The 26,208-nt window shown below is 35.0% G+C and overlaps 1 protein-coding gene and 1 pseudogene across 6 annotated transcripts in view; both read left to right on the top strand.

The window, feature by feature from the left end:
* The window catches only part of CEP85L (centrosomal protein 85 like), a 226,345-nt gene that overhangs the window by 141,062 nt on the left and 59,075 nt on the right, over window positions 1-26,208 (top strand). For all 5 annotated transcript variants that reach the window (XM_027603613.2, XM_027603608.2, XM_027603609.2 and 2 more), the window contains 2 exons: window positions 15,006-15,127; window positions 25,492-25,609. In XM_027603613.2, coding sequence (XP_027459414.1) covers window positions 15,006-15,127; window positions 25,492-25,609 — 240 coding nt within the window. The remainder of the gene's footprint in view (window positions 1-15,005; window positions 15,128-25,491; window positions 25,610-26,208) is intronic.
* Window positions 1,885-3,836, top strand: LOC113927631 (annotated as a pseudogene). The gene has a single exon (XR_003521688.2). The product of XR_003521688.2 is annotated as a trifunctional enzyme subunit beta, mitochondrial-like (transcript).

Raw genomic sequence — 26,208 nt, forward strand, 5'->3', positions numbered from 1 at the left:
CTAATGTTTGCTTCTGAAAATTTGAGATTTTACTTGCACTCGATTTTTTTTTTTAGATTTTATTTATTTATTAGAAAAGAGAGAGAGCATGAGCAGGGGAAGGGGAGAGGGAGAAGTAGGCTCCCTGCACAGGGAGCCCGATGCGGGGCTGACCCAGGACCCTGGGCTCATGACCCGAGCTGAAGGCGGACGCTTAACTGAGCCACCCAAGTGCTCCATACTTAACGCTTGATTTGTTAAACTTGTTCACACTTTGATATATGTGCGTAACATACCGATTTGTGGAGTAGCTATGTGTTGGTCATGGCTTAATGAGGAGCTGTGGAACTTGAACTGCCGTTCTTATCTTTTTCTTACTACTTTTCCTTAATGATTTTCAGAAAATGAGTCTGTACTCTAGTTTTCTCATAAATAAAGTGAAGGCAGATTGAATTAATTTCTAATGTATCTTTGAAGCTCAAATGTTCTATGATTATACCAAACTAGCTTCAAAAATGTGGTTATTTTTAAAAGCCATTTATCTTACTAGCTCTGTTAAAATAATTAAACATGTAAATTTCACATTTTGGTTCTTAATTCATTCCTTTAGTCAAACTACAGGTTTACTGGTTGCCAAACACTGTACTAGGTAAATGGTATGGTTAAAAAAAAAAAGTCCTGGGGTGCCTGGGTGGCTCAGTCGTTAAGCGTCTGCCTTCAGCTCAGGTCATGATCCCAGGGTCCTGGGATCGAGCCCCACATCGGGCTCCCTGCTCCGCGGGAAGCCTGCTTCTCCCTCTCCCACTCCCCCTGCCTGTGCTCCCTCTCTTGCTGTGTCTCTCTGTCAAATAAATAAATAAGATCTTTAAAAAAAAAAAAAGTCCTTGTCTTTATGTATCTAATGGATACCTGAAGCTTAAGCTATGACAGGGAAGAAGTGGTAAACTGAATTTCATCAAAGCCAACAGCTTTTGTAATTCTAGGTACATCATCAAAAAACTGCAAAGACAACCCACAGATTGAGACAATATATTTGCTAATCATCTATCTGATGAGGATTGGTATCCAAGAAATATAATGAAATCTTAAAACTCAACAATAAGAAGACTAATTAATCAATGGGTACAGATCCTTAGTAGACATTTCTCCAAATAAGATATACAAATGGCCAATAAGCGCGTGAAAAGATGCTCAGATGCTAAACATCATTAATCATTAGGGAAATATAAATCAAACCCACAATGAGGTATTACTTCACAGCCACTAAGATGTCTATAATCAAAATAAAAAAGACGAAACAGTAAGTGTTGAATGTAGAGTAAGCATAACCCTTGTACATTCCTAGTGGAAATGTAGATGTTGCAGCACTTTGGAAAACTCTTTGGCAGTTAACAGGTAAGCATAAACAGTTTCCACATGACCCAGCCACTCTACTCCAAGGTGGATGGCCAAGAGAATTGAAAACATCCAATGGAAACACTTGTACACAAATGTTCATAGTATGATTATTCATAACCAAAAGATGAAAACAACCCAAATGTCCATCAACTCTCCAAAAATGGATAAACAAATTTGGTGTATCGATACAGTTGAATGTTACTCAGCCATAAACAATAATAAAACTTATTCATGCTAAAAAAAAACTTTTAAAATAAATCAGTGTCTGTTAATTGAAGAATAATTTTTACTTATTAATATGTTTGGGCATTTTTGATGTGATTATATATTAAAATATATATTATAAACTTTAATGACCCTGTTATTTTTGGCATATAAGTGTGCCATAATTTATTGAATTAGTCTCTTTTTGTTATTAAGTGATTTATAATTTTTGTCATTACAAACCACTAAAACACTATGGTGAATGTTTGTATAAATAAATCTGATAACGTCTAGTCCCGGCACTTGAGTCCAAACCTTCCGTGTCTGCCGCGGGAGTTCGAGAGAACAGAGCTAAGATTTCAGAATGACTTCCATCTTGACTTACACGTTTAAAAATCTTCCCAATACATCAAAATGGGCCCTCCAATCTCTAAGACCTCTGAGCTGTTCCTCCCAGCTACGAGCTGCCCCAGCTGCCCAGACCAAATCAACGAAAACCTTAACGAAACCCGACAAGGAATATTGTGGTGGTGGATGGTGTTCGCATTCTGTTTTTGCAATCAGGCACTTCACATAAGGACCTGATGCCACATGATTTGGCTAGAGCAGCACTTTCGGGTTTGCTGCATCGGACCAATGTCCCAAAGGATGTTGTTGATTATATCATCTTTGGCACAGTTATACAGGAAGTGAAAACTAGCAGTGTGGCTAGAGAGGCTGCCCTCGGAGCTGGCTTCTCTGACAGGACTCCTGTTCACACTGTCACCATGGCCTACATCTCTGCCAACCAAGCCATGACCACAGGTATTGGCTTGATCGCTTCTGGGCAGTATGATGTGGTCGTGGCAGGTGGTGTAGAGTTAATGTCTGACGTCCCTATTCGTCATTCAAGAAAAATGAGGAAAATGATGCTTGAGCTCAATAAGGCCAAGACTCTGGGTCAGCGATTGTCTTTAATCTCGAAATTCAGATTGAATTTCCTGTCACCTGAGCTCCCTGCAGTGGCTGAGTTCTCCACCAGTGAGACCATGGGCCACTCTGCAGACCGGTTGGCCGCTGCCTTCGCTCTTTCTCGATTGGACCAGGATGAGTATGCGCTGTGTTCACATAGCCTGGCCAAGAAGGCACAGGATGAAGGACTCCTTTCTGATGTTGTACCCTTCAAAGTACCAGGAAAAGATACAGTTACCAAAGATAATAGCATTCGTCCTTCCTCTCTGGAGCAGATGGCCAAGCTAAGACCTGCATTCATCAAGGCCTATGGCACAGTGACAGCTGCAAATTCTTCTTTCCTGACTGATGGTGCATCTGCAATGCTGATTATGGCAGAAGAAAAAGCTCTGGCCATGGGTTATAAGCCGAAGGCATATTTGAGGGATTTTGTCTATGTGTCTCAGGATCCAAAAGATCAACTTTTACTTGGACCAACATATGCTACTCCAAAAGTTCTGGAAAAGGCAGGATTAACAATGAATGATATTGATGCTTTTGAATTTCATGAAGCATTCTCAGGTCAGATTTTGGCTAATTTTAAAGCCATGGATTCTGATTGGTTTGCACAAAACTACATGGGTAGAAAAACCAAGGTTGGGTCACCTCTGGAGAAGTTCAACAACTGGGGTGGATCGCTGTCCCTGGGACATCCGTTTGGAGCTACTGGCTGCCGGTTGGTCATGGCGGCTGCCAACAGATTACGGAAGGAGGGAGGCCAGTACGGCTTAGTGGCTGCCTGTGCCGCCGGCGGGCAGGGCCATGCTATGATTGTGGAAGCATATCCAAAATAATAGATGATGAAGAGGTGACCTGGAGTTTCTGTGCAACACTCGCACTAAGCAATGCCATTCCAGTGCATTACTAAATGACATCCTTAGTTCCTAGCTCCTCTTAGGAAAACACGACCCGTGGCCTTCTGTCAAATACTTCACAATGAAACCTTGCTAGTGCTCTGAGCTTTCCAGAAATCATGGCTTACCGCTATTTCAGGGATTTCTTCGTCACCAGAATCACAGTGATAACGTTTAAGCAATTGTTTTTGGTCTCTGTTTTCGTTAAATACTAAGAGTTGCAATTTGGGAAAGAGGTTAGCTGAGATTTGGAGTCATCTTTATAACATTTGCAAATTACACTCTTTCCTGTTTGTGACCTAAAGACAAGTGTTTTCTATAAAATACAAACCAATGTGCCTAAAGAAACTTAATTATGGAAAGATAATTCAGAGTTTAAATGTTCTTGACAACTTACAATAAATGTTTAGATGTGTAAGTACCCTGTGAACCTTAATAAATGAGAAAGTATCAAAAAAAATAAATCTGATATATTTGTCTTTTTCAGTCTCTTGGCTCTGTAAACTTGTTATAACTATTAGTTTATTCAAGGATGACCAAGCTCTTAAATGAATTTGATTTGTGTGAATTCCAATTTACAAGTTTTGAAAGGTAGTCAGTTGATAGCCTTTCCCTTAAATTAGATGAACTTCTTTGAGAAAATGACCCAAGAACAGGAATTTTGTGGTGAGAGTTGGACTCTGAAACTGGTAAAACGTTCAGAGTGATATGAATGGCCACTCTAGCAACTGAAGGAGTAACACTTTTAGTTTCGATCATGTGACCTCTTAAACTGTGTGCTTCTGCGCTAAGATGGGGGAGATATCCTTACCTTAATTTAGGTCTGAGCTTTCATAGAAAGACATTGATTATATCAACATTTAAGACAAGTCTTTGATTACCTCAGGCGAGAACCTCTAAATTATAATAGCTTCTCTTCTTCAGTTATACACTTAGCTCTCTTGAAGCTGTTAGAATGCAAATGCAACTGATCCTTAATTTTTCAACATAGATGCATTCTTGGAAAGGTTATGTAAAATGGATTTTGATATGTGGAATTCATGCTTACCTGTAAAGCAAGAGATGTAAAGTATCCCAGTGGAAAAGAGATTAATAAGCCCAACTTCATAATATGTAGACATTGTAACTTTTTGTTTTTTTAAGATTTTATTTATTTGTCGGAGGGAGGGAGGGAGTAAGGACAAGCAGGGGGAACTGCAGGCAGTGGAACTGCTGAGCAAGGAGCCTGATGTGGGACTCCATCCTAGGACCCTGGGATCATGACCTGAGCTGAAGGCAGATGCTTAACCAACTGAGCCACGCAGGTGTCCCGGCATCGTAACATTTTATTTGCAATTTAATGTACTGAGAGTTGTACATTGGTTTTTGTGATACATCTCAGTAAATCTGTACTTCTTCCTTAACCCATCTCCAAATTAAATAGCTAATGTAACAAAACAAAAGGTTGTGAACATCTCATCATCTGCTGTTTTCATTTGCCTCTAGGTTAATTGATCAAGTGTGGTGAGTGGTTTTCAGGACAGCTCTAGTATTGGTAGCAAGAGGATAATTTTGGCACAGTTGTTCATTAGCCTCTCTTGCTAATGTGTTCATTTTTATAGGTTTATTGCTTAGTTGGGATCATGGATATTTGAAGAATTGATTGTTGACTCCAGCATTAATATATTGATGCTTTTAAATCTAGCTTGAAAAAATATCTAAAAATTTAACATTCATATAATTATAAATCTGTGTAATAAATGTTAGAGAACCACAAAGTGCTCTTAAGACTTCACATCTCCAATGTAGAATACAGTATGGCCACTGAACACTGTCTTTCATGTGTATCTCTAAAATGCAAACTAAAGTTAAATTAGTTATGTGGATTACTCAGAGATTTGCTGGATCTGAAAGAAATGAGGCTAGACCTCAAGGGCAGGAAAGTATGATTTTTATTCAAATGTAAGTTTGTGAATTGATCTTTGAACTATAATCTCTAAAGTGTCTGTATTTCTTTCTATTACATATATCATTGCTATGAAAATGATAAAATTTTAAGTTATGATAATTTGGGAGATGGTAGCTTTTTATAATTGTACATTTTTAGATTGCTCAATATTTAGCAAAGATTGTCAGGTTCTGTGCTGAGTACCAGGGATTATGAAAAAAAATAAGGAAAGGAATCACTGTCATAATTACTGTCATGATACTGTAATTACAATATCTGCTTGGACCATTGGAAATACTTAGTATTTTTTGTGAAGGCTGAGAAATATACTTGAGGGATTGTATTTTATTCATATTCTTTTGACTGTGTGCTGTAGGCCAGGTGTTGAACTGGACTCTGAGGATTAAAAAAAAATTTCTAACATTTCTGATTCTAGTATATTTTAGAGAACTACGTGAAGGGATGTTTGAATTGAATAGCAATCAACTTACTCATGTTTTATGCTCTATCTCCTCTCAACAATTTTGCCCCGAGAAGATTTTCCGTCATTGACTATTGAAATATTTTTTTAAAAAATAGTATTTTTAATATATTGCAAAAGAAAACATTTAATGACCCATAGCTGCACTCTTAGGAAAAAAAAAAGTAGCATATGGATGGTAAGCAAAGTCAAATAATCTAACTGATATAAAGTAAAAGTCTACTTCCTCTCTCCCCACCAGCTAACCATCATTAATAGTTCCTTTTGTCCTTTTAGAAAAATCGTTTCATACATTTTAAAATAATATAATGTAGACATTGCTTTGGTCCTAAAGCACATTTATTATTATGTGTTTTTCTTTTATCTCTTGATAGTAAAATATGATAAAGAACTTGAATACAACATATTTTGGTAATCTTTTAAAAATAAATGAAATATGTTAGTGCTTGTGCTACAGCTCTAAGTAGGATCTGGTTCTATAGTGTGGTACATTTGGTATCTATAACCTTGGGCAAGATCCCAGATAAATCCACATTATATTAAATATTTCATTTTGATAGACTTCTCTCCATTTCCATTTCATACGATATTCCTTTCATGAATTGTCAGTTACACCCTTTATTTTTGTTTTCCAGTTTGGTTACCAGTAGAAGCTATCAGATTTGTTAATTACAGTTAGCAAATTAAGTTTATTAAATTCTTCTGTTAATATATTTCATCTTAAATTTTTAAAAAGTAAGTTATAACAAATGGTTTGGATAAGTCTATATTGTTTTATAAGTAAAAATTAATGATTAAATTTGAAGACTTAAGCTTCTTTTTTTTAATCTTCTGATTGATTTGCTTGAGGAAAATGATTTGCTCCTCAGTCTTGGATATACCATTTCCCCCTTCACTTTTGCATTTTGACTATAATGAGATCGTGTTTCATGCATGGATCATTCCTTTGTTGCCATTTTAAAAAACATGCTAATACTAACAAAGATTGCACTTTGTGTTGTGCATCCACAGCAGATTGATTTTTGAGAGAAAAAAGGCCCTTCTTGGGCACCTGGGTGGCTCAGATGGTTAAGCGTCTGCCTTCGGCTCAGGTCATGATCCCAGGGTCCTGGGATCGAGTCCTGCATCGGGCTCCCAGCTCCTTTGGAGCCTGCTTCTCCCTCTGCTTCTCTCTCTCTCTCTCTCTCTCTCTGTCTCTCATGAATAAATAAAAATAAAATCTTTAAAAAAAAAAAAGGCCCTTCTTCCAAAGGAAAAGAATTAATAGTAATTTAGTTGTTTAGCAAGGTGGAAATAAGTAATATTTTTAGGATTGTCTTTATTTTCATGCACGTGTATTTTTAAGATATAAAATATAGGTATGTATTCATCCTATCAGTTTCTTTTTATATTTTTTTCAAGGTTTTTACCCTTGAAGTAACTTGATATATTTGCATTATTATTTCAGTAAAGCAGATTAGGATAGCAAAGATAGCTAGCATTATAGAATTAGTAATAAAGACAAATTGAAGAAATAATGAGATCGTTAAAACGCAGTTCCTTCTATAATTTAAATTTCAAAAGTCAAGATGCAGACTTTATAATTGTTCATTAAGAAGAGGTTATGGATAGAATATTTTTTTAATATGCTGTTTTGGTTTGAATTTTGTTAGAGAAAATTCATAGTAATACACTATAAATAATTACATGGGCTTAAGATACAGATTTTTTTAATAAATGCACATTTCTTTTAGTAATAATATAATATGTAAGATTGATTTTATTTGAAAGCAGAATTCTTTTAGTAATCAAATGATCCATATTTTTCCTACTGTTGTTGAATAAAAAGTTATTTGAATTCTATATGATTTGCGGGGTTTTTTTCATCTTCATTACTGAGCTTTGTGAATTTACTTTTAGGTGAAGTATCATGATTCTTTTACTAAAAGGCACTTGTAGAGTATTGCTTCAGATAGACTATTCCAGGAAACAGGAAGATTTGCTGTGTTATGTGACATGTTGTGAGTGATGAATGAGCTAAGCAACAAAGGCAAATGAAGGAGAGATAACGAGCTTGACGAACTGCAGAGGCTGCATTGCAGTTAAGTGTGGTAGAACTAGATTATCTAAATTTAACAGTATTTGTCCAGGCTGAAGCCAAAGAATTTTGAGCTATTTTCAGCTGCAATATACTAAGCTTATTTTAGTAGCATGTTTGACCATTAAGTGACATATTTTGGCAACTTTTCACAGCATCTGGGTCTCATCTAAGTAGCATGTATTTGGGATTGTGGATGCCTGCTATCTCTATTCAATTAAAGAGTGGAATTGGCAGTTTACAATAAGACATGCCTATGTATGTGTTATGGGTCTATAAATCTGGAGGGTTGGGGTCTAGATGCAGAAGAGTAATGATTCTTCTTTGACTAGTAAACTACTGTTTTCTTCTATAAACAACCATTGCAACAGTACATCTTATGCATTTGTAGGAAAACATGTAGATGAGGAATTCCCTTCTCTCCTTGAATTTGATAATTTGAATATAAAATACTTCTTAATCCCAAATATGTCTGGAAAATGTTTACTTACAAAAAGTGTCTTTGTTTCACCTGCACGGATTTTGAAATGTTTGTTACTTTGATGACATCCTTTCTGTTCCATACTTCAAATTAGCTCACACAGTTACATGGCTTTATAATTATCTTTTAGATTTCATGTTCATGTCTAGTTAAAGTTTTATTATTTATAAGCTATAAGTATAAATTGTATATTAAGTTACCAATGTCTCCTTTATTACTTATATTGGGTTTAGTCCTGTAGAAACATGACTGACTACTTGAAATTTTCTAAGGAGAACAGCATCACAACAGTAATATTCTATTTTATTGATATGTGAATTTTGATGCATTTTTTTTCCTAGAAATATTCAAAGACCTCTTCAGTGTGTCTTATTCACATTCTATCAAAACACAATACCTATGTTTTCTAGAATATGGTATAAATGTGTATTTTACTATCGATACATAACTGCCACAAAATGATATGCCTCTCATGACCAGTTATGATTTATAGAACAGAAATTCTTAATTGTTTTCTAACTATTTGGGGTAAAAATATGTTCAAAAATGTATTGCTAATGAGCTAAATGTGTTTATAATGGGCTATAAAAAATCTATTCCTCTTTTAATATAGGGAGCATGGTTGTCCTCTGTCTTGAGAGAGAAACCTTCTATGTTCTAGAGTATTAAAAACTCTTAAGAATTGGTTGTGGGGGGAGGAAAAATAATTTTCCTCTACGTCTCTAAGTTCTTGGCTGAGACTGTTGTAATAAAAGACAGGAGAACAAGAGAAAATACAGAAGTTTATCAACCTGCATACCTCATGTACACATGCAAGATACGCAGGGAAAAATGAGGAACTCATTAAGAGGCAGATTGACAATTCAGGATTAAATACCATATTAATGAGGAAAGTTGGAGTGTAGGATGTAGGCCTCTAAGGGGAAAGGAAATGACTTTTAGGAAAGATGCATGGGCCCTTAGAAGAATAGATGGGAGCTATGATGGTCTGTGAGAAAGTTTGTCTGAGTGTGGTTTCCTCTTCCGTGATGAGAGTCAGTCCTCCCTTGTAGATGAAATTTCCAGGGAGGGGATTTATGACAATTGAGGTCCTTTAGGCAGATAAATGGAGTTCAGAGAAAGCCTCTCCCAACATTTGCTGTTTTTCAAGTGCCCATGGCTCAAAATAATGTGTCAGAGGGGGGCATATTTTGGGGTAGCATGTCCAGAATTCCTACAGCCATATTTGGGGTGGCATATTCTGCTACCCCTCATCAGTTTTGTTCTTGCATTCTTGGTGTACACCATTTACTTCATCTAGTCTTTTATCTCCTGATTATTTGCAGATGTAAGAGAGCACCAAAGTGATGAAGAGATAGGAAATTATACCATTTTTAGTTTGCATACAAAAAAAGATGGTGAACTGGATTTGCCAACCACTGTTCTATCTAATTTTTCTATTTCAGAAAGACATACTAAAGTCTTCACTGTGATGTAGATTCATTTGTTCATTTTTTTTTAAGTTTTATTTATTTGAGTAATCTCTACACCCAGCATGAAGCTCGAACTCATGACCCTGAGATCAAGAGTCATGTGTTCCTGCAACTGAGCCAGCTAGGCACCCCTCTCCATTTATTTTTCATAGTTTTTCTTCATATGAGGTTTATTGTGTCTATTTTATCTTCTTGGTGAATGTTGCTTTTTACCAACAGAAAACTTTCTCGTTTTTTAATTTTTATTTATCTTAGGATTTTTAAAAATATAATCCTTCTTTGGCTAGAATTTTATGACACCCAAGAATGATATTGCCATTCCTGCTTCTCTTTTGTTCATGTTAGCTAGTATTGTGCAAGAGTGTAGTCTGCAAATCACATCAACTCCTAATCCATAATAAAACAAAGAAAACATTTTTTATCTTGGGCTTGATTTTTCAATAACTTTCACTGTGAAGGTTTTAAGGCAATTTCACTTGGCTGCCTTTCTTTTTGCACATATGTTAATGTTCCAAAGCTAAGATAGTGCTATCCAGAACTATAAAGTGTGCATTTATGTATTCTCAAGGTTCCTATTGTGTCATTGTCTGGGGAAAAAGCCTCACCCCAGCTGCTTTTGAGTACAGTGCTTGGAAACTAATAGATAATTGTTACTAATAAGATTTTGTAAGTTATCTTCAGCTTATCAAATATGTAGTTAGGAGAAGACAGTTTCTGTTTTATAAATAAGGGGGAGGAAACCTTTAACATTTGCTGACACTTTACTTTGGCAGTTTTTGAAGAATAACCCTCTGAAATGGAACACCTGGCTGGCTCAGTCAGTTAAGCGTCCCGCTTTAGTTCAGGTCATAATCCTGGGGTCCTACGATCCTAGGATTGAGCCCTGCGAGCCCCATGTAATGTCCTGTAGGGCTTCCTGCTAAGCAGGGAATCTGCTCTCCCTCTCTCTCTGCCCCTCCCCCTGCTAGTGCTCTCTCTCTCTCTCTCTCTCTCTCTCTGTCAAATAACTAAAATCTTAAAAAGAAAAACCAAAAGAATAACCTGAGATACTATAACATGGAAATGTGAAGAACTGGTTTGAACATAATCTAATTCCCTTCTTACTCTTCAAATCTTTTAGAACTTACAAAATGTGTTTTCAGGATAGATAACTGATTTTTTCCACATGTACTACAAACAATCCTATGCTATTTCTGTCAGATTCTCTTTCAGTCTTGCAGAGACTGAAGTCTGAACTGCTCTAAATTATAATAAAAATAAATTTTTACACTTGTTACTTTTCTGTGTATCTTTAGTAGTATAGCATTGTTTATATTGTATGTAAGGTCATAAAGGTACAGTTGCTGCCTTGCTATTTGAGACTTTACAATATGATTTTTTTAAAAAAATCTTTTAAATATCTATTTCAAGTTGCATTTTATAATTTTGTTTAATATAGCTTTATTACATAATAATATGGCCTTATTATAAAAGCCTTAGATGAAAAAATGTCCCCATAATTGTCATTTTTAGTGGTAGGCAGTTATAATAAACAATTTAAAAATTACTTTTAAATTCACTTGCAGCATTTGGTTGTGTGTCAAATTTTGTTCTCCTTTTTATACTCTTTTTATGAATGAGGGTTGAAGTTTAGTAAGGAAGACTATCACGCTGCTGTTTTGGTAAATCTTTGTATGTTACATTTTTTTTTAAATTGAGGTATAATTGACATTTAACATTATATTAGTTTCAGGTGTATAACATAATGATTTGGTATTTGTATACGCTGTGAAATGATCACCACTATGTCTAGTTACCATCCATCACCATACAAAATTACAAAAAAAATTTTCCTTGTGATGGGAACTTGTAATATTTATTAACTCTCAGTACTTTTTAAAAAATATTATTGCATCTTAATTACAGGGGAAAGCTTGCTTTTCCTCATTTTCTTTATTCCCGTTTGCTCAGTTTCATAGCTCAATTTTGATTTGTTTTCCAAAGGGTGTAGATCAAGGGAGCTACAAATCAGATGAATAAATTTTCATATTTTGTTTTATGTATATTCATAGAAGTATCTGGCAAGTACTTTAGCGGTGTATTCTGCAAATGTTTCCAGTGCTATACACCCAAGTGGTATCATTATTTGCTTTTCTCTTGCAAACCTCCTTTCTTTCTTTTCCCTCACTCTCTTTCTTGATACCAACAAGTGTTTCAAAACAAGAAAAGGCTTCTCCTTAGGAAGTTGTCAGCCATGGGGAAATTCTGTAGCAGATGACTTATGAAGAGTAGAAAAGTTAATGTTTCTTCACAGGATCATCATCTATTGCCTGGGCACATTTTGTTATTGTTGTTGTTGACTTTTTTGAGCTGTGGGCACTTGTCTTATTGAAATAGGCACAAGATATAGGAGGTAAAACACAGCTTCAGATACTATGGTGTCAGTCATTCCTGATGTGTGATAATTAGAAATGGAGGAAACTTTTTTAGATATTGGGAAGAGGAGACTATAGATCCTTAAAATATCTGAGAAGTATTTTGTTAGGCATGATAACATATACAAAAACCAGTATTTAAAATATCTGTCATCTGGTATCAGGATATTAGTCAATATATAACTCAGTATATATATAAAGTGTATATTCACTTTTAGTCACCAAATAAATGAAATATTTGGTATTATAAATTCTAGCACAAATGGTTTACCAAATCATTCTGATAATTTCCAAATCTTACATTGAGTTTTGGAATTGTTGATATGGTCTTTTATTTTGCTTATTAGCTTTTACTAGTTTTAATGAATTCCTGTTTGAGCCATAACTTGACGAAATAAATTTCAAGTGACTTGCCCACTAAATTGATAGTCATTAAGTAACATGAATTTGCTGTAAGTAGAGACTTTCTCATAATATCAGCAATATTTATGGTGCTGAATCCTTTCTCAGCTCCTAAGAGCAGTTACACTCAAAAATGTTTTCAGGGGCGCCTGGGTGGCTCAGTCGGTTAAGCATCTACCTTTGGCTCCAGCCATGATCCCGGGGACCTGGGGTCAAGCCCCGTATCGGGCTCCCTCCTCAGCAGGGAGTCTGCTTCTCCCTCTGTCTCTCTGCCCCTCCCCCTTCACTCATACTCTGTCTCTCACTTTTTCTCTCTCAAATAAATAAATAAGATCTTAAAAAAATGTTTTCAGCTCTTGTGATGATATGAAATTTTGTGAATACCTTATTTAGGCCATAGTGGACGCAATGTGGTACTTAAGAGCATATGCTCTTTTGTTGGAGTGCCCAGGTTTGAATCCTAGTTCTGCCAACTAAATATAAGCTGGTAGGTAGTATTGAGATGGGAAAATTTTGGAGGGTTGACTAATGCAGTGTAGGGAACCAAGCAATCAGAAAGGATGCCATTTATGGATGAAGCATCTTGAAAGCCCTTTCTTAATGCCAAGAACTCTTTATTTGTTGAAGAGTGGAGAGGACCCTCAGGGGGTTTGAGCAACAGCTAATTACCAACCACAGTAAAAACACTTCATTACTGTAGCAACTAACGTATCTCTACTAGGGCATATGGCTTATTATTAGTCTGGGTTGTATGTTAGGCAAAGGAAAAAGTGAAATTCAGATACAGGATCTCTGACTAAGCTGCCCCTATAACCCTATGTCACTTACACTCCAAATATCTGCGCATATGACAAGTTATGTACCCTGCTATCTCCTGGTTTCTATCCTTCCTAGTCTGTTCATCTTGTTTTGTCTGACTTCTGCCTGAAACATCCTATCCTAGTATTACTTGAAAATCATAATTTAAGGGGTTAATCCAGGACTAGTTGATGTCACAAAATTAGTGGTTTATTCAGAAGTAGGTCTTGCTAGTAACATCTTTGGAAGACAAAGGATAAAAATATCACTGCCATTTGAATTTTCCTAAAGTTGCTTTGGAGTGTTTCTGTAGGGTTGTTTAGCTTGCCAAGGAATTTATGTTCCTACTTGACTTAACAGTTGTATTAGTTTCCTGCAGCTGCCATAACAAAGGATACAAACTTGGGTAGCTTACACAACAGAAATTTATTGTCTCACAGTTCTGGAAGTTAGATGTCCAAAATCAAGGTATTGGCCGAGTTGTTTTCTTCTGAGGCTTGTGAAGAAGAATCTGTTCCAGGCTGCATTTCTAGTGGTTTCCTGGACAATCTTTTGTGTTGCTTGGTGTGTAGACGCATCACTACTATCTCTGCTTTCATTTCAGATGGTGTTCTTTCTGTATCTCTTTACATAGTCGTCTTCTGCGTGTATTTGTGGTCAGATTTCCCCTTTACATAGGACACCAGTCATACTGGATTAGGGCCCACCCCAATGACTTCCTCTTAACTTGACTCTATCTGTAAAGGCCCTGTTCCCAAAGAAGGTTACATCTTGAGGTACTTGGGACTTAGGACTTCAACATATCTTTTCAATCTATGACTGTTAGTCAATTCAGGCTTTCTTTTTTTTGTTTCAGTCATAGGAATTTGAGGATATCTGCCATATTGTTTTTTATCAGTGTTGATTTGTTTTAAATATTTGAAATTTCTCTTAAATTCTAAGCAGATTTTTTTCTAAGTTATGTATGTAATTTACACTGGAGACCAGTAATCACCCACCCAGATTATACCTGTTTAAGTCATATTTTCTATAAATATGTTTACTATTTTGTGAAAATATTTTTGCTTATGCAAGTTTAATGTAAATAAATGTGATGTGATGGATGACAATTTGAAATCTGCATACTACAGGTACTATTTTTATTTCCTTATGGAAACCTTTCCTATGTTTGTCTAGTCTAACCATGGAACATTTTCTTATTGTAGTTCTTAGGCAGTGAGTGATTAATCTCTCATTTTCAGAAAGTTTCCACAAGATAATAAGATCTTATTTATAGTGTTATAATAAGCCAGATTAAATATTCTATTGTCACCAGTTCATTAGACTTGTACTTTTACTTCAGAACTTCTTTGAAATTCTTCAAGTTACTTTGTATTCACAAGTGTGATTTCAGACAGTCTTTAAAAAAAAAGATTAAAGGGAGAGTTCTCCCTTTTTTAATGAAAATCATTAGGAAAATATTAGATATCATTGAAATATTCCCTTTAGACACTTTCAGTATACTAATAATATAAATATATTTGTGCAGGTTTTGACCGGATCGTCTCGTCAAAGTTATTCACCTTCCAGCTATCAGGATTTCAGTAAGTGGGAATCAGTGCTGAAAATAAAAGAAGGACTGCTAAGACAGAAAGAAATTGTAATTGATCGGTGAGTCTGTTTTTTTAAATTACTAAATATTTCAGGCATACAGAAACGTAGATTGTGAAAACAAATACCTTTGTATCCACTACTTAGAGTTTAAGAAATAGAATCTTACAAATACATTGATGTCTCATGTCTGTCCCTCCCTCATCCCACCCCCTAAGATCCTCTATGAGGACTGAGGGTTGGTCTGTTGGTCCATCTTTCTGTTTTCTACCACCTTCCTGTTTACATTAGAGTAACTCATTTGGAATCTCCTTTCTGTCTTTCTACATGTAGAAAGTTAGCTGCAATGCTAACGAATTATCAAAACTACAAGCTGTATCTTTGTCTTACACTTGGAAACTATCAAATTGGAAAGGTACTTTAAAATGCTAATACTTTAACTAATGTATGTCAGTTAGATGAAGACAAAAACTATGAAAATCATGAATGTTTAAAATTAAATGACCTACAGATAAACATTTTAGAAATTTTGGAGGACAGACCAAAGAATTTTGTATTTTTGAGTACCAAAGCTCTGAAATAATTTTTTTATACTTAATAGACAGTCTCCTGATTATTTTGAGCAATAAATGTTAATATTACTTAATTATTATTATCCTTGATATATATTGGTTTTACATAATTTATGCATACTTTAGGGATAGTTAAACTTGTCTATCATGGTAATGGGGAACTCATTTGAGGAGGCATTTTTTTCTTAATGCCAGTTACTGCTTATTTTCATGTGTTTATATGGGATAAAGTAGTAGACATTTTAGCCTTAAAATTAAATCCTAATTCAAACATTTAAATGTATTTAATAGTCAAAATTTCAAAAGATTTTGCTTAAATATTTACCAGTATTAAGCAGGAACTACTGGAGTATAAACTAGAGCACAGACATCTGAACTTTTTGTTCTCTGCTATGTTCCCAGTATCTTGAACAGAGCCTGGCACATGGTATATGCTTAACGCTTGATATTTGTGAGGCAGGAGGAAAGAAGAACTTGAGAGATAAGTTGACCAGAGTAAAGCCATTTTGATTTTAGGCTGACCCTTAACCTAAAAATCAGCAAGCCAAGAAAAGAGTCACAAGATCTGACTCATGGGAAACCACAAGACCCCACTCTGTCCAGCAGTAAAAGCCACATATGCTGGACATTCTTAAAATTGCTCCATGTGGGTAATTCCAAAACTCTAAGACAGTGGACAAACTAATTGCCCAATATGAATGATAAGCCCAAAGTTAAAGAGTAAGCGCCTTCCTGTGTGGTTAGCTAATTAAAAAAATATATATATATATCTATATATATAAAATCCTTTGTTAGGGGCGGGGCACCTGGGTGGCTTAGTTAGTTAAGTGTCTGCCTTTGGCTCAGTTCATGATTCCAGCATCCTGGGATTGAGACCTGCATTGGACTCCCTGCTCAGTGAGGAACCTTGTTCTCCCTGTCCCTCTGCCGCTCCCCCTCCTTGTACTGTCTCTCTCTGTCAAATAAGTAAATAAAATCTTAAAAAAAGAAAAAGAAAAGAAAACGCTTCATTAGAGGCAAAGGGTGGGGAGGTCTTCTTGCTCACCTGGGAAGAGAGACCACTATTTCGTGAAGTAGAAGCTTTCTTATTTCTGTACTTAATAAATCTTTTCCCCTTTCCCTAAATGGCTTGCCCTTGAATTCTTTTCTCACACAAAATCAAGAATCCTGTTGGCAATGGGCCTAAGGCCCTCCCTCTTGAGGATCTGCCTCTCTGGCGTCACTTGTATACTTAATAAATGAATGAAGATTCTAGAAGATACTTTTGATTGATTTTATGAAAAAGCTATTTAAAAATATTAGATATTTCTAGTACAAGTGAATTTTATGTATGGATATAGACCCCAATGGATATATATTTTGTACACTTAGAATTTGATTCACTGTACATACTTGAAATTAATACTTTTTTAAACAGACTAAAATTCAAGATTTTATTAATATGGATGTACTCTCTTTCAAACAATTAGAATTAATTGGCTTTTATTATTTTTTGAACACCATTATAATTACCATTCCATTTGGTATAAGTTAATAGGTGTCTTAGTTAATTTGGGTTGCTATAAGAAAATACCATAGGCTGCGTGGCTTATAAACAACAGAAATTTATTTCTCCCAGTTCTGGAGACAGAATTCCAAGATCAAGGCACGAGTCTTATTGTCTGGTGAGGGCCTTTTTCCTATTTCATAGATGGCTGTTTTCTTGCTGTAACCTCACATGGTAAAAAGGGGCAAGGGAATTCCTTGGGGCCTCTTTTATAAAGGCACTAATCCTATTCATGAGGGCTCTACTCTCCTGACCTAATCACCTCCCACAGGCCCCCAGCCGCTGTATATCATCACATTGGGCATTAGGACTTAATATATAAATTTGGTGGTGGGACACAAACAATCAGTCTGTGCTAGTTAGAAATGCATATAAGTACCAACATAATCTATTAAAAATATATATTTCCTAATTTTTAAACTGCAGAAGGATACTAAGGAAATAATCCAGAATAACTCAAGTGTCTCAATTTTGCAGTTCTTTATCCAGTCTCATTCATCTATGCAGTGCCCTTCTTATACCTAAGTTTTAGAGAGTGAGGATTAAATTAATGAATGTATATAAAAGCCCTAATAGGGCCCAGTGCATAGGCGGCACCATTAGCAAACAGTAGCCACAGATACATGATTTGTAAAATAATAGTTATGTTTCTGTGCTTGTCTTTCCTCGGTAGACTGTGAGCCCCCTCACAGAAAAGACTGTTTTTATACATTTCATTACTCATAATAGGTACTCACCACCGTTGACTCCAGAAATAGCTTCATTTTTAATGGAAAAAAGGTTAAGGTTGCTGGTTAACCTGTGCTGTTACTGGTACTAGTAGTTCTTTTAATAGTTTGCCTTTTGTAATTGCTTAGCTTTTGCTACTGGATTGATCAGATAAAATTTAGGGGTAAGTCAGTGCACTTGAGACTGATCCAGAGAGGAAACCCTTGTATCTTCTGCAATGACATAGTAAGTTAACGCTATTAGTAAATGACACTGGCAGCATAGAGAGGAATTCTCATTTTGTTATTGCAATTTGCAGTATGTATGTTTCTTATTTAATTGCACTTGAAAATAAAATCATATTGTAATTGTACTAGTAAGCTTTTAAAATTAGTATTGCGTTCTTTGGTATAGTGTGGATACTTTTTTTTTATTGAGTTCATAATGTCCTTCTAATTGCTTTTTAAGCTAAGATTTATGATCAGATTTCTCAAAGCAAAGCCAAGATGTGCATACCATAGTTACTAAAAATTATTGAAACTCCAGCCTTAGAGATTTGATCAATTAACATGTGAGATTTTGTTCATCACAATTTATAGTACATGCCTTTTACTTTGAGAGGGACCCCATAATGCAAGAGTAGGTATTTTCCGTCACAGGTGTTGAAGTGAGATTTGATTATTTTTATCAGCTGATTTGAGCATTTAAGTACAGTTTTAATAGTTCATTTCTACTTAAGTTTTTTTTGGTTGTTTATACCTAGGCATATAGTATTTTAGAATTAATTTCTAAATCCACAGTTGATCATTGAACAACATGGGGGTTAGGGATCCTGACCCCCTGCACAGTTGAAAATCCATGTATAACTACTGATTTCCCAAAACTTAAGTACTAATAGTCTACTGTTGACCTGAAGCCTTACTGATAACATAGTCAATCAATGCGTACATTGTGTGTTGTATGTATTATATATTGTACTCTTACAGCAAACTAGAGAAAAGAAAATGTTATTAAGAAAATCATAAGGAAGAAAAATACATTTAATAGTATTGTAGTATATTTATTGGAAAAATCTGCATGTAAGTGGATCTATGCAGTTCAAACCTGTGTTGTTCCAGGAATCTTGTATATTCTGTTTCAGTCCCATCTACTGCATTGCAATCATTTTTAACACTAAATACCTTAAGTTAGCATCAGACTCCACAGATTTAAGGGCACATAGTCCCCAACAAGACTGCATAACTTCAGATGCCAGTTTGAAGGTGGCATCCCCAGGCCACCCACACTTCTAACCAACTGGTTGCAAATCTGGCTAGTTCCCAGAATTTTTATTGGAGTTTCATTGTGTAGGCATGATTGATCAGATCATTGGCCACATGACTGAACTCATTCTCCAGCCTCCTTCTTTCCCTGGGAGTTAGACTGGCTCAAAGTCACACAACCCCCTAGTTATGTGGTTGGTTTTTTGGTGAATAGTCCCCATCCTAAAGCTGGGCCCATGAGTCGCTGCGTTAGCATAAATGCATGTCTTCCAGGGGGTTTAGGAATAACAAACACTCCCAAGGATTTAGAGTCTCCTTCCCAGGAACCAAGAACAAAGGCTGTTTCTTTATTATTCTTTATTATCGATTCTTCATTATTTACAGAATCTTAAAATTTGTAGATAAGTGCATAAGAATCATTTTTAATATACCTTGGGAGTATTTTCAAGTTAATATACTTAGCTTTGGTTGGCAGGCCCACCTGCCTTTTCTTTAATACAATCATCCTCTTTCCATCAAATTAAAAAATACTGACAAAGTATATTTAGAACTACATTTCAAAATTAAAGCCCAGGGCCATATTTTGTATTGTCCCAAAATGGGTGAAAGTTGATTTTGGAAGCTAAGGGTGAGGAGATAGGTTCTTCAAAACTGTGTTTTATCCCTTGTTTATAGTACTGGAAGTAGTTCGAAAATGTGGAATAGGGGACATGGTTGTAAGTTTTTCCTTTTATGTGCCCGCTTTTGAAACAGTTTGGGGAAAAAGGAAATACATGGAAAATTAAAAGAATAAAATCTCATTGGTCTTTCTCTTCCCACCCTAGACCTTTGGCCACCTGTGCCTTTATTTCAGCCCCCCTCTCACTTTTTATTTTGGTAATGCATGGGGGATGTCTCTTTGATAACCATTTCTGATAAATTATTTAACATGGCTATTGAGCATAATTCATTTGGTGGTAATATCCATAATGGCTTTAAAAGCCATTAATGATATTAAAACTCACAATGGGAACTTTTCAGAAACCAAACTTAATTATAAAAGGAAAGGAGCCTTCTCAAAAGGAACCTGCTCTAAACCTATCTCAAAAGATACATGCTTTTGCTTTTTTGTATTTTCTCATCTAGAGACTGAATCTGTGCATGTTCTTACTTGTTCACTGGATCAGGGACAGGATCACTGCAGTTCTGGCTAGGTCCAGTATCTCCTTTAGTAACATAGGTTTTGTAGCAGCTCCTTGATTTTTCAGTTTTGACTTAATTTTTTAAACCTATTTTCTGATTAATAAAGGCCATATTTGTTAAGTATTCTACTCAATTCCTTTCTTGTTGTGTTGTAGTGACAGTCCCCAATCTGGTCAGGACCTCACCATCTGTTTCAGTCAATTCCTGGGCAAAAGGAATGGCTGGCACTCGGTGGGTACCCAGAAGCTTCTCCAGCCCTCATCTTTCTTTTCTTTTTTTTTTTTTTAACTTTGATGAAAACAATCACATAACCTGAAACCTATCCTCTTAACACATCTTTAAATATGCAGTACAGTTTTAGCTTTATGCATATTTTTTTTTACATTAGATCTCTAGAATTTTTTCAATTTGCATGACTGAAATTCTGTACCCATTCAATAACAACTAATTTCCTCCTTACTCCAGCCCATGGAAACCATCATTCTACTTTCTGCTTCTATAAGTTTGACCACTTTTTCTCTCTCTTTTTTTTTTTTTAGTATTGTAGGATAGGAAAATGTTTTCCTCAGTCTCGGCCCTTTAGGGTTCCTTTGCTGGATCTGGGAATTAAACTCACAAAGACAGATTAACAATAGAAAATCATACAGATTTATTTAATACAAGTTTTTTATGTGACTCAGGAGCCTTTATGGGGAAGTAAAAACCCCAAGTAGGCTTGTTGAAGAATGGACAGTCATGGGGGCAATATGCTAGTTTAAGGAGTATGAGGTAATTGTATAGTAAACTGGGGGAAATTTAGCAAGGCTTGCTTGGTAGGATTCTTCTTTGTGTCCTTTAGTCTTCAGAGATAGGGATGCACCTTTCCCTAAACCCTCTGGTTTAGGGAGGCACTCTCCGCTTGAGATTTTTGTGACCTGTTTATGGAAGAAGGGCAAGGGTGAGGAGGAGGTCACAGTGACCTTTCTGCTTTTGCCATTTTCTTAAACTCCTGTGCCTTAAAACACTCAATATGCCAAGGTGCCATATTTGGGGGTGGCATGTCCTAAACCCCATCAAGTCCTCATAAAAGTGGAATCATGCAGTATTTGTCCCTTTATGACTGCTTATTGCACCTAGTGTAATGTCTTAAATGTTCATCCATGTTGTAGCCTATGACAGAATTTTCTTCTGTTTTTTTAAACTGAGTAATAGTTCATTGTATGTATATATGATATTTTTCTTCATCCATTTATTGGTAGATGGACATTTAGGTTGTTTCCATCTCTTGTCTACTGTGTGTATCACCTTTGTTTGTAAAAGATATTTTTGGCTGATATATACTTCCTGATTGGCAGTTATTTTCTTTCAGCACTCTGAAGATATTATTCCATTGTCTCTGGTTTCTCTTAAGAAGTCATCCACAAGTCTTATTGCTGCTAGATTGAATGCACTCTGTTATTTTTTGGATTTAGTTATTTTTTCCATTTGTTCTCAGCAGTTTTACTGTAATGGGCCTATGTGTGGTTTTCATCATATTCGGTATTCTTGGGGATTGAAGTACTTCTTGATTCCAGTTTGATGTTTTTCATCAGTTTTGGAAAATCCTTGGTCTTTGTCTCTTCCAATATTGTATTTCTCTTTCTACTAGGACTGCAAATATAATATGTTCGACTCTATCACAATTTCTCATGTCTTTTTCTTCTTTTATTAAGAAAAGTAGGGAAGAGGAAGGAAGGAAAGGAGGAAAGACAGTGATTTAAATGTTTAACCTAAGAAGGCCAGTAAAAGAATAGTAAACATAAAAGAAAACAAAGGAAATAATAAAACTAAGGGCAGAAATTAATCAAATGGATAAATCTCTAGTTCTACTAATCAGGGAAAAAGAGATAGACTCAAAATTTTAGGAATAAAAAGCAACATAATTATAGAGAGAGGTTTTAAATCATTGTTAGAAACTTATATCAATAAATCTGAACACATAAAAGAAAATGAGTAATTTTAAAGGAATAGCAAAATTGACTCAAAAAGGAATGGAAAACTCGCATAAACCAATAATGTTCAAGAAATATAATAAGATGATATTAACTAGGCTTATTGAGGAGATCATTTCACAACATACACACATCAGTATGTTATATACAATCATTGTTACACACCTGAAACTAATATGTCATTTACACTTCACTTAAAAAAAATAATCAGCAATTATAAGTCTTCTAGATCTAACTGGTTTTAGGAGTAAGGTTTGCAGAACTGTGTCATTATATTTAAAGTGGTTTTTGTTTGTTTTGTTTTGTTTTTGTAGGTAGCATATAGTTGAATCTTTCTTTTTATCCATTCTAACAGTGTCTGCTTTTTAACTGGAGTTATTTAGACCAGTTACATTTTGTGATTATTGGTATGTTCGAGTTTAAATCTCCCATCTTGCTGTTTGTTTTCTGATTGTGCCATCTGTTTTGTTCCCCCTTTTTTTCTCTTGAATTAGTTGAGTGTTTTTTTGAATAATTCCCTTTATGTCCTTTGTTGGCGTAATTTGCTATAACTCTTTTTTGAGTTATTCTAGTGGTTGCTGTAGAGTTTATAATATACATCTTTAAAGTGCAGTAGTCTACCCTTAAGCAGTATCGTATTACTATACTGCTTCATGTACAACATAAGAATCTTAGGAAATGTGGAGCAAGTCAAGAATACATTCCAGAAAAAAAAAAAAGAGTGAATCTTATGAAAATATACTTCCAGTTTTCCTCTCCCAATCTGTGAGCTATTTTGTCATACATTTTACTTCTACAAAGACTATATAAACCCCACAGTACATTGTGGCTTTGTTTGGTGTGTTTGCTTTACACAGTCTATTTATCTTTTAAAGAGATTTAAATAATAACAGTAACATATTTGTCCATGTAGTTATCATTTTTGGTGCTCTTCTTTCTTTTGTGTAGATCCAGGTTTTCATTTGGTATTTTCCTTTTGCCTGGAGGTGTTCCTTTATCATTCTTTGTAGCTGAAGTGTGCTGTGATAGATTCTTTCAGCTTTCAAGTTTTCAAAAAAGCCTGTTTCACCTCTGTCTTTGATATTTTCATTAGGTGAAGGATCTAGGTTGATAGTTATTTTGCTTTAAATTTACCTTGAGTAAAAAAAAATTCGCTAGATTGATAGCTTTTAAATTTTAGTACTTTAATGTAATACTTTAAAGTACTGTCTTCTTGTTTGCATTATTTCAGATGAGACATCTGCTATTTTGTTTACCTTTTTCTCTCTGAATGAGTTTATCTTTTGTTCTCTGACTACTTTTAGGATTTTCTCTTTATCACCAATGTTAAGCCATTTGATTAAGATGTTCCTTGGTTTAGTTTTCTTCATGTTACTTGTCCTTGGGGTACTCTGGTCTTCTTAGATCTGTGGGTATATAGTTCTCATCAAGTTTGGAAGCATATTGGCCAGTTTTCTACAAAATATTTGTCCCTCCCTCCCCACTTTAGGGATTCTAATTACATGTATGTTCAGTCTCAGAGAAATCCCACAGCTCACTGATGGGCTTGAGTTTTTTTCATTTGTCTTTTTTCTCTATTTCTTTCTGGATAGTTTTTATTGGTATGTCTTTGAATTCACTAATCTGCGAATTCTAATCTGCTTTTAATCCCATTCAGGATAATATTTATGTTTTCCATGTCTTTACTTAACATAATCGATCTAGTTTTTTGAACATATGAAAACAGTTGTAATAACCAATTTAGAGTCTTTGTTGATTCTATCATCTGTACCAGTTCTGGTTCACTTTCAATTGACAATTTATTAACTATTATTAAGTATTAACTATTAACTATTTATTAACTATTTGATGTTTTCTATGTGAATTTTCTTAAAGGATGGTGTATCTAAAAACTTAAATGGCTCTGAATAGAGTAAGCTCTCTGATACAGTCTAAAACATATAACCTAACTTGCTCCAAAAGTTACTTTGTAAGTAATTTTGGAAAATACCGAGCTATTTGTTTACCCACATACTTTTTCTTAAAAGCTCTTTCTTCCTCATAACCTTATTATGAGACTTGTATTAAAGTTTGGAAGATTAGCAATAAAGCTCTTATATAAATTACATATTACATATAAAGATTACATATAAAGCTCTTAACCTGATGCCTGGTACATAAGTTTTCAAATACAGTTGACCCTGAACAACACAGGTTTGAACTGCATGGGTCCACTTATATGTGGATTTTTTCCAAAAAATGCAGAACTATAAATTTATTTTCTGTTCCTTATGATTTTCTTAACATTTTCTCTAGCTTTATTGTAAGAATACAGTATATAATACATAAAGCGTACAAAAATGTTAGTCAACTGTTTACATAATTAGTAAGGCTTCCAGTCAGCAGTAGGTTATTAGTAGTTAAATTTGGGGAGTCAAATATTATATGCAGATTTTCAACTGTGTGGCAGGTCAGGGGTCAGTACCTGTACATTCCCCACATTATTCAGGTGTCAGCTGTATAAAGGATACATAAACACAGAAGTTCAATAACTTGATTAAAGTAAGCAATGAGCTGCTGAGGAAAGATTAGAACTTCATGATGTCTGTTTCCAACATGAAGTTATGTTAAAGTGAAATGTCTGAGCTATCCAAAGATCTAAATCTGTTACCAAGTGAGTTCTCCATCATTGGTGATGGTTATGTGTAGACTGTGTAACCTCTAGGATGTTGTTGAGAAGATGCAGGCATAGAATAATAGCATTTGGGCTAGATGATATTTATGAAAATACCTTTCATCCCTGATAGTGAGATTCTCAGAAATGACAGTGTTTAAGTATTAAACAGAATTTGTATGAATGAAAATGGATTTTAAGGTAAAGGCATTCCAAACTGAGGACATAACATTTATTATATTAGGTAACAAGAAGAAAGCAAGCAAAACATGACTTTGTTACTATCTAAGAAGAGTAGTCTACTAAAGATTATATTTTATAAAATGTCAGAAGTATTCTACATTATAAACTTTTTCTGTGGTCCACCTAACTCATTGTACTGTGGTTTTTAAAAATTCCCTGTTATGAATGTTAAGGTTGATAATACTTTTAACTCTTACATCAGATTTTTAGGATACTTAAAATTCTGCTTTTAACAGTCCCTTAGAAAAGCATATTCTTTAAATTGTCACCTCAATTTATGTTTTGCAGGCAGAAGCAACAGATTACCCACCTACATGAGAGGATAAGGGATAATGAATTACGGGCACAACATGCCATGTTAGGACATTATGTAAACTGCGAAGATTCTTATGTGGCTGGTTTGCAGGTAAGATATAAGAATTTTGTAGTTGTTGTTTTATTAATAAAGCATGTGTTAATTATATAATTAGCTTGCAAGATTAGGATGCTTTTTAATCCATTCACATGGTTCATATTTATATACATAGTAAAAGATGTCCAAGAACTGTTTTCCAAATGTCCAGTTCATATCCCCTCCCCACACACATAAGGAATTACTGTTATCAGTTTCTAGTGTATCCTTCCAGAATTGATGTATATCACTAGCAGATATAAATGTATTTTATCCCTGTATCTTCACAAAAAGTATCAAAATATATACATTATCCAGCACCTTTTTTCCCTTTACATTACATAAAATTATTTAAAATACAGTGATTAAAAAAGCAGAAACAGACTCATAAATACAGAGAACAAGCTGATGGTTGCCTGGGGGAATGGGCAGAATAGGTGAAGGGGAGTGGGAAGTACAGGCTTCCTGTTATGGAGTGAATAAGTCATGGGAGATGAAAGGTGCAGGATAGGGAATGCAGTCAATGGTACTGTAATAATGTATGACAGATGGCAGCTACACTTGTGATGAGCACAGCATAACATACAGACTTGTTGAATCACAGTCTTGTACCC

This window comes from Zalophus californianus, chromosome 7 (genome assembly GCF_009762305.2).
Source record: "Zalophus californianus isolate mZalCal1 chromosome 7, mZalCal1.pri.v2, whole genome shotgun sequence".
Lineage (NCBI taxonomy): Eukaryota > Metazoa > Chordata > Mammalia > Carnivora > Otariidae > Zalophus > Zalophus californianus.